This window comes from Tamandua tetradactyla, chromosome 6 (genome assembly GCF_023851605.1).
Source record: "Tamandua tetradactyla isolate mTamTet1 chromosome 6, mTamTet1.pri, whole genome shotgun sequence".
In the NCBI taxonomy this organism is placed as follows: Eukaryota; Metazoa; Chordata; class Mammalia; order Pilosa; family Myrmecophagidae; genus Tamandua; species Tamandua tetradactyla.
The window spans coordinates 61,305,592-61,319,928 of record NC_135332.1 but is presented as its reverse complement, the minus strand read 5'-3'; the positions used below and the strand labels follow the sequence as shown (position 1 = coordinate 61,319,928).

At 58.1% G+C, this 14,337-nt stretch overlaps 2 protein-coding genes across 5 annotated transcripts in view; one reads left to right on the top strand and one right to left on the bottom strand.

Annotated features, from left to right (window-relative positions):
* The window catches only part of SLC35G6 (solute carrier family 35 member G6), a 2,109-nt gene extending 1,675 nt beyond the window's left edge, over positions 1-434 (bottom strand). The window contains exon 1 of the mRNA XM_077165834.1: positions 306-434. Within this exon, the coding sequence (XP_077021949.1) occupies positions 306-374 (69 nt within the window). The 5' untranslated portion in view covers positions 375-434. The remainder of the gene's footprint in view (positions 1-305) is intronic.
* ZBTB4 (zinc finger and BTB domain containing 4) overlaps positions 1-14,337 on the top strand; it is a 17,274-nt gene extending 2,937 nt beyond the window's left edge. Inside the window, exons 1-4 of one of the 4 annotated variants that reach the window (XM_077165812.1) lie at positions 7-261; positions 8,120-8,190; positions 8,699-9,801; positions 10,500-14,337. In XM_077165812.1, coding sequence (XP_077021927.1) covers positions 8,708-9,801; positions 10,500-12,444 — 3,039 coding nt within the window. In that variant the 5' untranslated portion in view covers positions 7-261; positions 8,120-8,190; positions 8,699-8,707 and the 3' untranslated portion in view covers positions 12,445-14,337. Of the gene's footprint in view, positions 1-6; positions 262-1,506; positions 1,624-2,017; positions 2,208-8,119; positions 8,191-8,698; positions 9,802-10,499 lie in introns of those variants that run through there. The other 3 variants (XM_077165809.1, XM_077165810.1, XM_077165811.1) reach the window with 3 other exon arrangements.

Here is a 14,337-nt window from a genome sequence, read left to right as displayed (position 1 = left end):
TCTATAGCAGGAAGCAGGGAGTGAGAGATCCTGGAACATAATGCTTCTCTGGCTTAGCTGTTCCAGGGAGGAAAAAAAAGAGGACCCAGGGATGTTCTGTTGGCTGGAGGGAGAGGAGGTGGCCTCAGAGGCTGGCTGTTTGTGTGATGTCCCAGGTTCCAGGGACATGTAGGTATACCATTATGGATTTCATTTGAGGGTGTCGCTAGGACAGGTGGAAAGTTCAGAGAGGAGGGAGAGGGGAGCAGCCAGAAGCTACAGGTAGGTAATGTTGTGCTGCATTCCCCCCTGGCTCACACACTTACCATCTTTCCTGGAATTCTCTCCTTTCCTCCTGGCTCCGGGGGCCTGGACCCTTCCAGAGCTCCAGCCATTGTGACCTGTTGGAGTGGGGGTGGGGCTCTTCCCTGGAACCTCCCTTGGGGGGGGCTCTTCCCTGAACCTACCTGAGGTGGGGACAGACCTATTTTCTCAGTTTCCAACTGTTTCTTTTATCCCTTTGTCTCCAAGTCTCCAAAGTCAGTTGAATTCTTTTCTTTTTTTTTTTTTCTATTTACAACTAGCAATGCAATGAGATTCTTTGGTTTTAAATTAAGTTATTTATGTGTTGCCCTGTTTCAGCAAGATTTCAAAGAATAAGGGTCCCAAGGGCTGGCTCCTCTGGCTCCCGAGTTCAGAGTTTTCCTTTACCAGGGAGAAGTCTCTGGGAATCTCCCTCTGGAGTTTCAGGAATGTTTCTTCTGTATGTGCTTCCACCTGGTGTTTTGTTGGTGCAGTCTCAGGAGGCCCATGCCAAGGCCTCTGCATTTATACCAAAGTATATAGAATGTGGACATCTGGGTCCATTAGGACAAAATACCAAGCTCCCTGTTTTTCTGCTTCTGCTCGAGTTGGTCACTGAAGTGTTCTGTACCATATGGCTTGGACCCTTCTTGCCCCGGGCCTGGTGTGTGTGTGTGTGTGTGTGTGTGTGTGTGTTGGTGGAGGGAGAGAGGGGGAGGTCCCTGCACATTCCTGCCCTGGTGTGCGTGTTCCAAGGCGCTGCCCCTGTGAGTGTGCTGACCCCAGATCTGTGGGTCCCACTGGGCCTGATTGTGAGCCTGCCATGTTGTGTCAGCTCCCGGCGAGGGTGTGTGTGTCCCGCTGAGTGAAGGGCATGCGGGGGTGAGGGTGTAGGGAGGAGAGGGGCTCCTTTCCCAAGTAGTGGGTGGTCGTGCGTCCCTGCGCGGGGCTGCAGTCTGGCCCTCGCGGCCGGCTGGGTGCCTGCGGGCCCCGAGCCGTGCGGCCGCCTTCCCGAGCTCGGTCCCGCAAAGGCCGTCGGGCGCGCTAGCCCGGAGCCGGGAGCCCAGAGCCGTGCGTCTGCTGCGCTGCGCCGGCCTCCTCTCGGCGGCGGCGGCGGCGCTGGGGGGGGACTGTTTCCGGGGGTGGGGGTGGGGGTAGGACCGGGGCGGGGGGAGCCGATGATGTCAGCGGCGGCGGCGGCGGCGGCGGCGGGGCCGGGCCGGGGCCGGGCGCTGGGGGGGCCGGAGCCGGAGCCGGAGCTGGAGGCGGGCGAAGCCGGAGCGGCCGGGGGCGGCCACGGTGATGAGCCGGGCCTGGTGGACTCGGCGCCATCGCAGTCAGGTGGGCCCCGGGGCGAGCCCGGCAGGACCAGGGCGGACCGGAGCCAACGGCCGGGCCCCCTCCCCGCTGCCCGGCGCCGCGGGGGCCCGGGCCGCACACCGTGCCCCGCCGGCTCCCCATTGGGGTTGACCTGGGGGCTCCGGGGTCGGGGGCTGAACCTGGCCCCGCCTCCAGGCGCGCACGGCGCTGGGGGGCGACTAAGGGGGCCCTGGTGTGGCGTCCGGTCGGGCGGCGGCGGGGCGGGGGGAGCGCGCAATCGCCTGGGGCCGTGGGAGGGGCCGCGTTCACCCCCCCACACACACTTTGAAGGGTTAATTCTGCAGCCTAATGTCCCCCTCCCCCCGAGGGGCAGGTTGGGGGTGGGGTGGGGCGGGTGTGAGCCCGGGCAGGCGCTGCAAGCTGCTGGGAGGGCGATGGCGTAGGAGCCAGGCAGAGAGGGGGAGGGGTGGGCCGCCGAGCGCCCCAGAGTTGGGGTGCGCGGGGTGCGCAAGGGAAAGGAGCCCTGGAGCTGCCGCGCCGTCGGGGCAAGGTTGTGGTTGTGAGTCCTGGAGATTGTTTGTCTCGCTGCTGTGTTGTGGGACAAGGTAAACCTCTCCTAGGCACCACCGTTTGCTGGTCTGGGAGCCGAGGGGTCCGGTTAGAGCCCTCTCTGGGATATGGGGGCAGAAAGGCAGGAGGGGTGTCCAGTATGGTGGGCAGAATCACAAGTGTGGCCCTTTGGCTTAGGATGACAGATGGGCATTTGAAGCATGGCACAATATGCCCGAGTGCGGAGTTTGTTAGATGTGGGGTTTGAGGTATGTTTTCTACTAAAGCTTGTGTTTTCTTGCACGTAATATGTCTTGTGCTACACACAAGCTGTTTGTGAAAGGTTTTCTGCAGAGCTGGCATTGTGTGGATGTTGTGGAGGGCACCACAACGCAGGGGGTACGTGCCCATTTGGAGGGGCGGTTGTGTATCTTTGAGTCAGAAGGCGTCACATCTGGGTCCCCTTTCGGTGGCCCTGCTGAGGTGTGGTCCAGTTGTGGCAAGGACAGGCCGCTGGATGGGTTTGGGTGGCTGCGTGAAGAGCTGGTTGCATAGGGGGTGCACATCTAGAACTTAAGTCCCATGGACTGTGTGTGGGGGGTGAGAGCCCCCAGGGTGTGTCTCGGGTGCTTGCGGGTTGGCTGCCACCCGTGTGAGGGGCTCAGGGTGGAATGTGCAGCCTGTGTTTATGGGATTGTGGGCAGCCAAGAGCCAGGGGAAGGTTGTGTGTTTGCAACATTCTCTATGGGATTCTTTTGTGACGTTGGCTGTGGGAGCCTGTCTGGGCTGCTGGACTGAGAGGCAGGCTGGTCAGAAAACACTTGTGGGGAGCGAGGTGGCGTGACTAGGGCAGTGGGGGCCTCAACCCTGGGAGGCCAGCGGCGAGCTGTGTGTGCGTGCCTGGCTTCAGGGTGGAAACGGTGGTATGGGGCCGTGCAGGGATGTGTTATGGGGAAGGCAGAGAGATAAATATGGGGCAGAGCAAGGGCGGCAGCCAGGAGGCCTGGGTGTCGTCGGAGTGGCCCCGCCAGCCTTTGTGCAGGGCCTGTGTGCTTGCCCCTCAGAAGCCTGCACGCCCACAGTGTCAGGGTCACTGGGAGGAGAGGCCAGGCCGGCTGCACGGGAAGTGGGCTTGGACAGAGTTGTGGCTCCTTGGCCATGTTTCTGTCAAGGCCGGGTATATGACTCTTGTCGCTAAAATGGAAAAAAAGAAACGCAAAGTTTTCAGTACCCACCCTCCCCCCTTCACCCTCTCTCTGCCCCCCTTGCGGTGTATCTTGCTTTTCCGTCTCTCCTCCTCTGACGCACTCTTGCGCTTCTGTGACCCTGGAGGGGTCTGGGAATGGAATTCGCTCACTAGGCAGATTCTTCAGAACAGGTTTTCCTCACCTTTGGGGCCTGGGCCCTACTGCAGGTGTGTGTGTGTGTGTGTGTGTGTGTGTGTGTGTGTGTGCGCGCGCGCACCTGGCCTGGCCTGGAGGATGTAAGTGAATTGGGGTGGGGGTGGGGGACTGTGGCTGGGCCTTCCTGCATGGGTGGGGGGAGGGGGCTCTGGCTGCTGTGTGAGGCCTGCACAACAGGTGCACGCGGGGGGCCCGGTGGAGGGGAAAGAGCCCTAGACTGGAACTGAGTCTAGCAGATGGCACTTTGCCTGAGTGACCCTCAGTTCCTCACCTGTAAAATGGGACTATTTACCTGCCCTACCCATCTTCCAACAGATTAGAGATAGCTTGGAGGGGCGGGGGTGTATCAGGAAAGTTAGCTGTAGGGCCCACCACCGTCAGCCATTTGCCAGCATTGAGGATCCCCTTCTTGGGCTTCATTAATAATAATAGCAATAAAGGCTTATTTAGCACTTCCTGTGCACCAGGCACGGTTCTGAGTGCCTTACGTATGAGAGCTCATTTGGGCCTTACAACAGCCCTGTGGAAGTAAGGCCTGTAATCACCTACCCTTTTCAAGGGAGAAGTTAAATAATCTTCTCAAAGTCATTTAGTTGGAAAGAGGGAGCTGAATTTTAACACAGGCCATGAGGTTCAGCTCCTGTGCTCACCACCACTGCACTCTACTGCCTTCCTGTGCAACCACCCGCAGCCCAATACTTCTCCCCAATACTTCTGCAGAACTCTGCATCTGCACCCATCCATTTTCAAAAGACTGAGTGAGAAGGACGGAGATCCTAAAGCCCTGCTGCTGTGCGCTGTGGGGCGCTGGCCGCAGGGGCATGAAATGTCGATGAGCCAGGGAAAGGGAAGATGATTACATCTTGTCCTGTGTGCCGGAAGGGCTAAGGAGAGATGCCATTTGAGTTAGAGCTTAACACTCTGGAGGGATTTTGAGAAGAGGCTGGGGAAAGGGCATTTCTATAGGGAAAGCCAGGGACTATGAGGCTTGTTAGGGTTGGACGGCACCCTCGGGGCTTGAGGGGAGAATAACCCAGGACAGGATTAGAGACCACAGCCCTTGAGTGCCTGGCTGGGGGATTTGAACTTTATTCTGGAGTTAGTGGGGACCAGCGGAGGTTTCTGAGCATTGAACGATGCCGCCTGAGCTGCAGTTGGGGACTCTGTCTCAGTGGGAGGAGGGCTGGATGGAAGAAGGTAAGAATGGAGGCAGAGGGGTCAGTTGGGAGGCTGCGCCATGGGCCACGCAAGTGCTTGGGGGGCCAGAGGCACAGGGCAGGGGGGATGAGAAGACTTCCAGAGCCCTTCCCAAGAAGCTTGGCTGCAGATTTGACCAGACTTGGTGACTGGATGTGGGGAGCGAGAGAAAGGGTGGAGTCAGACATGACACATTTAGCACTTAGCACGTGAGGCCTTGCGTGGTGATTTATGTAACCAGCTGGCCGGCCACAGGCCCCTCAGGACAGGATTCAGCAGTAAGGCACAGGGGAAAGATTCAGCACCTGGGTGAGACAGGCCTGGGTGCAAATTTTGACTCTACTGCTTATAAGCTGTGTGACCTTGAACAAGATATATCCCTCTCTGAGCCTCAGTTTCCCCTTCTGGAAAATTGAGATGCTATAAATACCTACTTTGGGTGATGGTTTTGAAAATACCACAAGGCGATACATGTCAGGACCCTGGAAGCGGATCAGGCAAACTGTGAGTGCTGCAGAAGTGGTCAAGTTACCGTCATCATCCCCAGCTCCTGGCCACCTCAATGACAGAGGCAGGTAGAAGAGGCAGGTTCATTCCTTCACCCCAAATTCTTCTACCTCCCATTGTATGCCAGTCACTCTTCTAAGCACTAGAGATACAACAGTGAATAAAGCAGATAAAAATCCCTGCCACCCTCCTTCCCTGAGCTTACATTCTAGAGATAAGTGAACAAAATGTTTTAAGTGCCAAGGAGAAAACAAAAGGACAGTAGTAGAGAGGTGGGGGGGGGGGGGCAGCCTGGGAATGCTCCTTTGAATCAAGGTTTAATGGAGTGGTGGAATACTTGCCTGCCATGTGGGAGATTTAGGTTCAATTCCTGGCCCATGCACCCCCTTCCCCCACCCCCCACCCCCAAAAAAGAGATTTAATGGAGGTGGAGCAACAAGGCCCAAGGTTACCTGGAGGAAAGGGCATTCCAGGCAGAGGGAACAGCAAGAGGTAGAGCGTGTCTGGGGCAGTGCTCAGACCCCCAGCTCAGTGGCACCCCTAAGGTCACACTGCTAGGTGAGAGTAGGGAAAACCACAGAATCACCAAACCTAGTGTGAAGCCTGATTTCTGCCTTTTTTCTTCACTATTCCCCCTACCGCCTCCTGGGACTGAGCTCCAAGATACTTAATAAAAGCCAGCACTTACTGAGCACTTACTGCATGCCCTCTTCTAGGCACTGCCAGTTATTAGCTCATTTAACCTTACAACAGTGGAGCCTCTGAACTCTGGAGAACTGGGTTCAAGCCCTGACTTGGTTAACAATGAGATCCTGGGTGAATCACCCCGCCCCTATGTTTCCTCAACCTGAAAGTGGGGAGTTTAGAGTATAATTTCTCTAAGACTCAGTTTCCTCATCTGTGAAAAAGGTTTGATAATAGCCCTGCCTCATCGTGGTCATTGTGAGGTTGCACTATGTTTGGCAATAAGTATTTTGCAAATGGCATCTACAAGAGTCATGATGATTTCTAAGGACCAACCTGCTTTAGACCCCTGGGGTTCTAAGAAGCCTGACTGGCCTTACTGGGTACTCTGGTACTCAGGACACAGCCATGCACCAGTAGCACCAAACCTGCCATGATGGTTGTGTGGGTTGGCAGGCCTGGCCACGGGGGCGAACAGGAGCTGGAATTGAGCGTTTGCCTTGCTCACGTGTGCAGGGCTGCTTCCTCTGGGAGGAAAGGGCCCTTCATCTAATTTTCCCAAAGGCTCTAGAGGGCCCTGTTGGGGCCCCAGTAGGGGGCATAAACATGCCCTTTGTCATGGGCATGAGGTGCGGTGGAGCTGTCAGGAACACAGACTCTGGAGCTAGGCTTCTGGGGTCAGATGCCAGCCTCGCTACTAACTGGTTATATATCCTTGGATCAGCTCCCTAGAATCTCTGAGCCTCTGTCTGTCATTTGGAAGTGGGAACGCTAACTTAGGGTAGTGCAAACCTGACTCTAGAGGGTCCCAGTGGGCCAGGTGCTGTTAGGGAAGGGAGAGGCCAGCCCGAGAACGGCCTCCCCAGGATTCCTGATTTAGACGTAGCCCAACAACTAGCTAGATTACACTGGATCAGGTGTCTGGTCCCTGCCTGGCAATCGGGGTTGTTCAATACAACCTACCATCCTTCTGACCACCTTCCTTCTTCCTAACCAGCAGAAGTGTCAGAGCAGTCTTTTGGAGAATATGAAAAGGTTGGCGGGGGGGGGGGGGGGGGAGCGGCTTGTTTAGTTCAGGTATTATGAGTGATAAATGGGAAAAGAACATTTGTGTGGGGTGGGAATTGTGCGAGGAACTCACGATACAGGACACGGAGGACACATGTGACCCCAGGCATTTGGAAGGATGACCCCAAATTGGAGAGAACCTTCAGGTGTAGCCAAGGGCCCTAGGACTCTGCTGTTAGGTCCATAGGCTTGGCTCTGCAGACAGGCTCCACCTGTTATTCCCAGCACTCTGTGGCTTCGGATCAGCCATTGTAAACCTCTGGAACTCAGATTCACAACTGAAAAATGGGAGCAAGCGCCCTGCCAGTGCTTACATGGGCAAGTGGTTACGAGGTGCTTTTAGGGCTGGTAATGGACGCAGCTCTCATGGGGGTACCTGCTATTCCTTTTGGATGAGCCTCCCAGCAAGAGTTGAGATGGGGTTCCATCCCTACCCCTCACTCCCCAAAGTCCTGAGGTCGCCAGGCTGCAGAGTAAGGAGGATGACCCAAGCCTCCTTACTCCAGTCTGGTGGCTTTTCCAGTGCTCTCTGGCAACTGGAGCAAGCTGGCCCATGCGTGTGAATGTTGGTCTTGGGTGGTCATTTGGCACCCAGGCCAGAAACCCCTCTCTGATTTTGGGACTGGGATATGATGTGGGGATGTGCTTGGTCCATTAAAAAAGCTCATACAAATCCAGTTTGATATGTAAATGAGGCCACTATGATGAAAGGCAACATGCAAATCTTTGATTTCCTCCAAACCCAGAAGATTGGGCAGAAGGGACTGGAGAGTCATCAGACAGGCCTCCTTGGACCTATGGGATTCAGCTGCGTGGTGTCTTGTTTTGAGTCCAGCTGACAGTGGATTTGGGAATTTGTAAATTATCTTGTTGCTGTACTTCTCGGGGCCAGTGGAACAAGGCTTTGCAACAAATTGTGTCACTTCCTAGGCCCAGCTGGATGCAGCTGAACAGACAACCTGACGTGGGCACCCCTGTGTAGGGAGGGGTCAGCTCTGCCCAGCAGCCCGGCGTCCTCTGGGGTCCCTTCCTTCCCAGTTCCCTCCCTGAGGACGCTCTCCCTGCCTCCTCCTCTAGGTTCCCCTGACATGGTTTCTGTTTCTCCACAGAAGGAAGAGGCCCGGCAGAAGGGACTTGCTGAGCCACACCCCCCTGCGCTCCATGTTGGCTGTGCTCTCAGGTGAGAGGGGCCAGGAGGTCTGCAGCCGGGAAAGCTGGGCCCCAGGCCCCAGGCCACAGGCCAGCAAGGCAGCCATTTTGTCTAGGCTGGGGAGTCCTGCGAAATGGTTCTCAGGAGGTGTAAGGGCTTCTTCCTCCTTCCAGTGAGAGAGTTTCCATTCCGTACCTCTCTATCGGTGACTTTGGAGGTCATACGTCCTTGACCTTCACCATTACCTGAGGCATCCCAGGCCGCTTCTGGCCCCAGATGTTTGACATACTGGTCTTGGACACTGGCCAGACTCGGTGGCCAAGGGTTAATCCCTGACTTCCGTGACCTGAAGAGATTCCTCTGGTCACTGACTGACGTCTCCTGACCCCTCCTGGCTTACCTCTCCTGGATCTTGGAGGCCTGCCCTCTGCCCAGCCTCTGAGACCCTCCCCAGGCACCCTCTCTGCTGTTCGGACCTCACCCTGCTCCCTCTGGTCCTCAAGGCCCCTTTCCACCCTGGCCTCTTCTCCCCGTCTAGGCTGGCACCATGCCCCCTCCTGCAGAGGTGACGGACCCGTCCCACGCCCCCGCTGTGCTGCGCCAGCTCAATGAGCAACGGCTCCGCGGCCTCTTCTGTGATGTCACCCTCATAGCCGGAGACACCAAGTTCCCTGCTCACCGCAGCGTCCTGGCTGCTTCCAGCCCCTTCTTCAGGGAGGCCCTGCTCACCTCAGCCCCACTGCCCCTCCCACCTGTGACTGGCATTTCGGCTCCCAACCCAGCCACCACCACAGCTGCCGCTGCCGCTGCTGCTGCTGCCTCCTCCTCCTCTTCCTCCTCCTCCTCCTCCTCCTCTTCCTCCACCTCCTCCTTCTCCTCCTCCCCACCTCCAGCCTCACCCCCTGCTTCATCCCCACCCCGGGTCCTGGAGCTGCCAGGGGTCCCAGCAGCTGCCTTCTCTGATGTCCTCAACTTCATCTACAGTGCCCGGCTTGCACTGCCTGGTGGCGGGGGGGACGGGGCAGCCGTGGCAGAGATCGGAGCTCTGGGACGGCGCCTGGGCATTTCCCGCCTGCAGGGCCTGGGGGAGGGAGGGGATGCCTGGGGACCTCCTGCCCCTGCCCCCACAGCCACCTCGCAGCCTGAAGAGGATAGCTTCGGCCCTGGGCCCAGGCCAGCAGGGGAGTGGGAGGGGGACAGAGCTGAGGCCCAGGCCCCTGATTCGCAGCCCACCCTGCCCCGGCGGCCCCTCCCCTGCCCCCAGTGTGGGAAAAGCTTTATCCATCCCAAGCGGCTGCAGACCCATGAGGCCCAGTGTCGACGAGGGGCCGGCACTCGGGGGTCTGCGGGGCTGGGAGCTGGGGGTTCGGGTCCCGGTGGCCCTGCAGGAGTGGACGCCTCAGCCCTGCCCCCACCAGTGAGCTTCCGCGGTGGCCCTGAGCATGTGGTGAAGGTGGTGGGCGGCCACGTGCTGTATGTGTGCGCGGCCTGCGAGCGCTCCTACGTGACCCTGTCGAGCCTGAAGCGGCATAGCAATGTCCACTCGTGGCGGAGGAAATACCCTTGCCGCTACTGTGAGAAGGTGTTTGCCCTGGCTGAGTACCGCACCAAGCACGAAGTATGGCACACTGGGGAGCGCAGGTGAGTGGCTGGCCCAGCTGGAGGGGTAGATGGGGCCCAGGGACCACGCGGTCAGGGAGGCAGCGGGCAGAGCAGGGAGCCAAGAAAGTTGTCCTGACACTGGCCTGACACCTACCTACTGGCCTGCTCCCCCACCGGCCCCTGCTCACCAACCCACCCTGCCCACCCTTCTGTCTCCCTTCCAGCCACCAGTTCCTTCAGCTGATGTTTATTAGCATCTCCCCCGGCCCATGTCCTGGCTCAGCGCTGTGGAGAAGGCAGAGAAGGAAAGAGAAAGTTGCCATCACAGGAGGGACTGGGGAGCTTGGGCACATTCGCCAATAGTTACAATATTCAGAACAGTACCTTTTATTTCTGTGCTCCCTGTTCCCAAGGCCCTTCCTTATTCTATTCTATGTGCTTCAAAAGAAAGCTTTGTGACTTAGGCAGGGTGTGTGCTTGTTCCCAATTCACAGATGGAACAGCTGGAGGCCTAGAGTCTCACAGCTGGTGGGGGGCCAAGCCAGGGCTCCTGAGGTTGACAGGGTGAGAAAAGCAGCAGGAAAGGGAGTGGGTGGGGGTGAGCAGATGGCTGAGGGAGGTTGGCATGTTGGGGGGTGGGGGGTGGGGACACAGGACATGGGATGCTGTGGCCCCAGCTTGAGGGCCCTGACTCAAGTGGCTCTCTTCCTGCCCTGTTCCCTACTGTCCTGGCCCAGGTACCAGTGTATCTTCTGCTGGGAGACCTTTGTCACTTATTACAACTTGAAGACCCACCAGCGAGCCTTCCATGGCATTAGCCCGGGCCTCCTAGCCAGTGAGAAGACACCCAATGGAGGCTACAAGCCCAAGCTCAATACCCTCAAGCTGTACCGCCTGCTCCCCATGCGGGCAGCCAAGCGGCCCTACAAGACCTACAGCCAGGGAGGCCCCGAGGCCCCCTTGTCTCCAAGCCTTGATCCGCCAGCTCCTGCAGCCATGCCAGCTAGCCCACCACCTGGGCCCCCTCCTGCCCCAGAGCCTGGCCCCCCACCCTCTGTCATCACTTTTGCCCACCCAGCCCCCTCTGTCATTGTCCATGGGGGCAGTAGCAGTGGTGGTGCAGGGGGTGGGCCGGCCAGCACAGCCGGGGGCCAGGCTGCCTCAGTTATCACTTACACCGCTCCCCCGAGGCCCCCCAAGAAGCGTGAATACCCACCTCCTCCCCCAGAGCCGGCAGCTACACCAACCAGTCCAGCCACCATGGTCAGCCCGGCCACGGCAGCAGGGCCAGCCACAGCCGCAGAGGAGACCAAGGGCCGGAATCCACGGGCTGGGAGGACTCTGACATACACAGCCAAGCCAGTTGGTGGGATTGGCGGGGGCGGGGGTCCCCCTGCAGGGCCTGGCCGGGGCCCCTCTCAGCTGCAGGCGCCACCTCCGCTGTGTCAGATCACCGTGCGAATTGGGGAGGAGGCCATCGTCAAGCGCCGCATCTCAGAAACAGACCTGCGTCCTGGGGAGCTAAGTGGAGAGGAGGTGGAGGAGAGTGAGGAAGATGATGAAGAGGAGGAGGAGGAGGAAGAGGAGGAGGAGGAAGAGGAATCGAAGGCTGGTGGGGAAGACCAGCTCTGGAGGCCCTACTACTCATACAAACCTAAGCGCAAGGCTGGAGCCGCAGGCGGGGGTGGCAGCGGGGGCAGTGGTATGCCCAGAGGCCGCCGGCCGCCCCGCTGGAGACAGAAACTGGAACGGAGAAGCTGGGATGACCCCGCAGCAGCCGATGGCCCGGCAGGGCGTGCCCGCGGCGAGCGGAGGCACCGCTGTGGGGACTGTGCCCAGACATTTGCCACCCCGAGGAAGCTGCGAAAGCACCAGGAGGCTCACAATGGGGGCTCCCACAGCTCCCGGGCTGGACGCAAGCCTTCCACCCGCTTTGCCTGCCCTCACTGTGCCAAGGTGTGCAAGACGGCAGCCGCCCTGAGCCGCCACGGGCAGAGGCATGCTGCGGAGCGGCCCGGGGGCACCCCCACACCTGTCATTGCCTACTCCAAGGGCAGCACCGGCACCAGGCCTGGGGATGTCAAGGAGGAGGCCCCCCAAGAGATGCAAGTCTCCTCCTCCAGCGGGGAGGCAGGTGGCGGGAGCGCTGCTGCTGAGGAGGTTTCTGAGCCCGCCTCACTCCAGGACCCTGTCATCTCGGGGGGCAAGGAGCCCCCAGTGGTGCCAGGAGCGGGCAGCTATGCATACCCGCCTGTGCAGGAATTTCCACTGGCCCTAATTGGGAGCGGCCGGGAAACTGGTGGTGGTAGGGGGAAATCTGGAAGTGAGGGGCCGGTAGGGCCTGGGGAGGGGGACCGGATGGAGGGGATGGGGGCTGCCAAAGTCACCTTCTACCCTGAGCCCTACCCCCTCGTCTATGGCCCCCAGCTCCTTGCCGCCTACCCTTACAACTTCAGCAACCTGGCTGCTCTCCCAGTTGCTCTCAACATGGTCCTACCTGATGAGAAGGGGGGAGGAGCCCTTCCCTTCCTACCAGGGGTCTTTGGCTACGCAGTAAATCCTCAAGGAGCACCCCCTACACCACCGCCCCCAGCCCCACCAACTCTTCCTCCACAAGTCCCCCCTAAGGGAGAAGGGGAAAGGGCAGGAATTGAGAGAACCCAGAAGGGAGATGTGGGGTGAGCTCTGGAGCCAGTTCCCCCCTTTCACCAGATGCTACCCTCCCTGAATCCCCCCACCACTACCAGCACCCTGGTCTCCCTGCCCCTTGGGAGCCCCTCCACACACTTGTGCAGGGACTTGGGGGGCCCCTGGAGCTCAGGGGTCAGGCTGCTTTGTGTGAGACTGTAGTTTTCCCATCTCCTGGGAAGGGATCTTGTGTGGTTCCCTCTCAATTCTCCAGGGAATGGCCTCCATGAGGGGCAGGGGCAGTTCCCGTCCCTTCTCCAGCCCTTGGGGCAACTGAGCAATATACTTACATGAATCTCTACTCACGGCCCCAACCAGCTCTGAATGTCTAGCCCTATCCCCGCTGATTCGTAAACCTAGGGGGATACCATTTCTCACCCAATGATCCACCCTCGTTCTGAAGCTTTCTCTTCCCCTACAGCCCTTCCTCCCCCAGATGCTTCCTAGCACATTCCATTCTGTTTCTTCTCCCTATCCCACCCCAGGTAAGAGGGTGGCATGGCCCAGGGCCTGGACCAGACCATTGTGATACCCATCCCCACAACCTGGGAGCATGGCTTTGGATCCCATTTTTCCCAGGGTGGGTTTCTCTGTCCCTGCTTCCTTCGCTCTAAGTTGCCATGCCTTCCTGGGCTTCCATGCCTTTGGATCTTCCATATTACTCCCCATACTCCTGGATGTGGAGATGGCCTCTTCCATTCCAGGTCAAACAGGTGTTGGAGGGAGGGCTGCTCCTCTGTTCCATGGCTGCGCACTTTCCCAGCCCAGGCAGCACCAATGTTGGCCCTATCTTGACTCCCAAATCCAGTAAGCCCCAGATACTTCCAAGGCAAAAGAGGTGAGTAGATCACACCTCTTCCTGCCTCTAGATATGGCCTCTTCTGGGCCAAACCAGATTTGGGGGCCAGGAGGGAGAGGCTCCATGTGAAATGGGGAAAGGAATCTACTTCCTCCCTGTTTCTTTCCTGATGGTTTCTCCCAGACTAGACCAAATAGCCAGAAAAATAATGGGGGTTGGATGGGTGGGTGAGCCCAAGATTTGCACATAACCTCCCATCCTTACCTTTACCCCCACCTTCCCCAGTGTCACTCCCCTCACCAGTCACTCCAGATGGTCTGTGGGGAGCCATCATACTCACCTGGTGGGCTTTGGGGTAACCCCACCAACTTTCCAAAATAGCACCTTACACCCCATCTTTGACTCAGTTCCCCACACCCAAAGATCCCAGCCTAGGGATAGGGTGCAGGGACCCTAAATACTCCCTAATCCCCAATTTGCACTAGTTTACCCTGGTCAGGGGTCCCTGTATTTCCTTCCAGTGGGGGAGATGAAGAAATGTTTGCTCCTAATTGTCTATGAAAACTGGGCCTCCCCCTCTGTGATTGAATGAACACTTCCTACCACCACCCCACAAAAAGCTTATAAGGGGACAGCCAGTTTGGGGGAGCAAATTTGACCAATGGGAATTAGAGGAGTGCATTTTAAAAAGGGAAATAGTTGCTGTCATGGAAATAGCAGCCTTTTCCCCAGCTACTGTGTTCTGGGGCCAAGATGGCTGCCTTCTCAGAATTAGCTGGGAGGGCAAGATCATGGCTTCTGGTGGGAGGTGAGTTCAGGGGAGGGACAGGGGCATTCTCTTGCCTCCTTGTACCCTCCCATCATATAGGAAGGGGGGAGGAGGTTTATGACAGGCTCCCTGAATGTTAACCATGGAGGAGGGTTACTCCTTCATCCACCACCCCCCACCCCCCACCCCCGTCTCTTTGCACTTTTCTTGGTCTTGGCCACAGCCCGAGTGAAGAATTTCCTACTGAATGTACCAAGTTCCAATTTTTTAAGGGGGGGAAAAGTTTAAAATGGGGGAAAATGAAAAAAAAATCACAAAA